This window comes from Buceros rhinoceros, unplaced genomic scaffold (genome assembly GCF_000710305.1).
Source record: "Buceros rhinoceros silvestris isolate BGI_N320 unplaced genomic scaffold, ASM71030v1 scaffold6629, whole genome shotgun sequence".
NCBI classification, from domain to species: domain Eukaryota; kingdom Metazoa; phylum Chordata; class Aves; order Bucerotiformes; family Bucerotidae; genus Buceros; species Buceros rhinoceros.
In genome coordinates, this window is record NW_010430879.1 from 15,931 (window position 1) to 16,911 (window position 981).

Sequence of the window (981 nt, forward strand, 5' to 3'; positions counted from 1 at the left end):
GAATATTGCCAATTTGGCAATAAAATATAAAGTGTATATATACATATATATATACACACACACAGTATAAATTTGCTTGTAGGCATCATAACATGCTCACTACCAGAGGAAATTCTGTGTATCTATCTCTGACATTGAATCTTTACATTTTGTAAATCTTCAGATTGTTACATTGCTCATACTTCCACTCCTGCCAACCTACAGAACTAACCATTTCAGAAAATATTTTTTTTTTTTAAATGCTGCAGAGAAAAGAACAAACTGAAAAGATTGGTGAGCACTTCATGATGTAAAAAATACAGAAAAGAAATTGTAGGAATAACTCTGATTTTATACGCTGGTTTTAGTAATCATATCATAATCATATCATAATCATATTCAAGTCCAGCTTACCGTCTTTTAATAAATGGCACTGTGGGCATGTTAGAATGACTTAGGTATGGGACTTACAGAATTTAAGAACATTTAAACTTGCCCAATTGACAAGAATACATGTTTTCAGTCAATAATGTAATTGGTGCTGAACTGTATTAAATTTTTTTAAAACATTTTTTAAAAGGTCAATTTAGAAGCCTTAAAAAACACACAATAGCATTTGATATCTTAAAAACAAAACTAGTATCAGATTATGAAACTAGAACCCTCTGTACACATATGGGTTCTTGTGCTCTAATGTTTTCTTCTGATCTCCATCAATGGGTGACTTGATTGCCAAATAGAAACAACATTAAATAATTATATTCAATAATAGAAAATCTCCTGGTTGTTTTTACACCAAGTATGCATTTGGAAACACCATCAAGGCATAGTCAAGTTCTGCAAAATCCCACAAGGAAACAAGCTCTCACCACAAGTTGTACTCGTCTACTGTCACGTATCGGAGGATCTAAGTCAGGCAAAAAACGACAGCTGGGAAAAACATAGAACAGAAATTTCAGTGAGTCCCACTGTATTGAGTTCACTAAAATACCTGCTCAGAAC

At 32.6% G+C, this 981-nt stretch overlaps 1 protein-coding gene across 1 annotated transcript in view; it reads right to left on the reverse strand.

Annotated features, from left to right (window-relative positions):
* LOC104499648 (leucine-rich repeat and IQ domain-containing protein 1-like) overlaps positions 1-981 on the reverse strand; it is a gene marked incomplete at both ends in the record, with an annotated part of 70,137 nt that overhangs the window by 4,366 nt on the left and 64,790 nt on the right. The window contains one exon of the mRNA XM_010143179.1: positions 849-909. Within this exon, the coding sequence (XP_010141481.1) occupies positions 849-909 (61 nt within the window). The remainder of the gene's footprint in view (positions 1-848; positions 910-981) is intronic.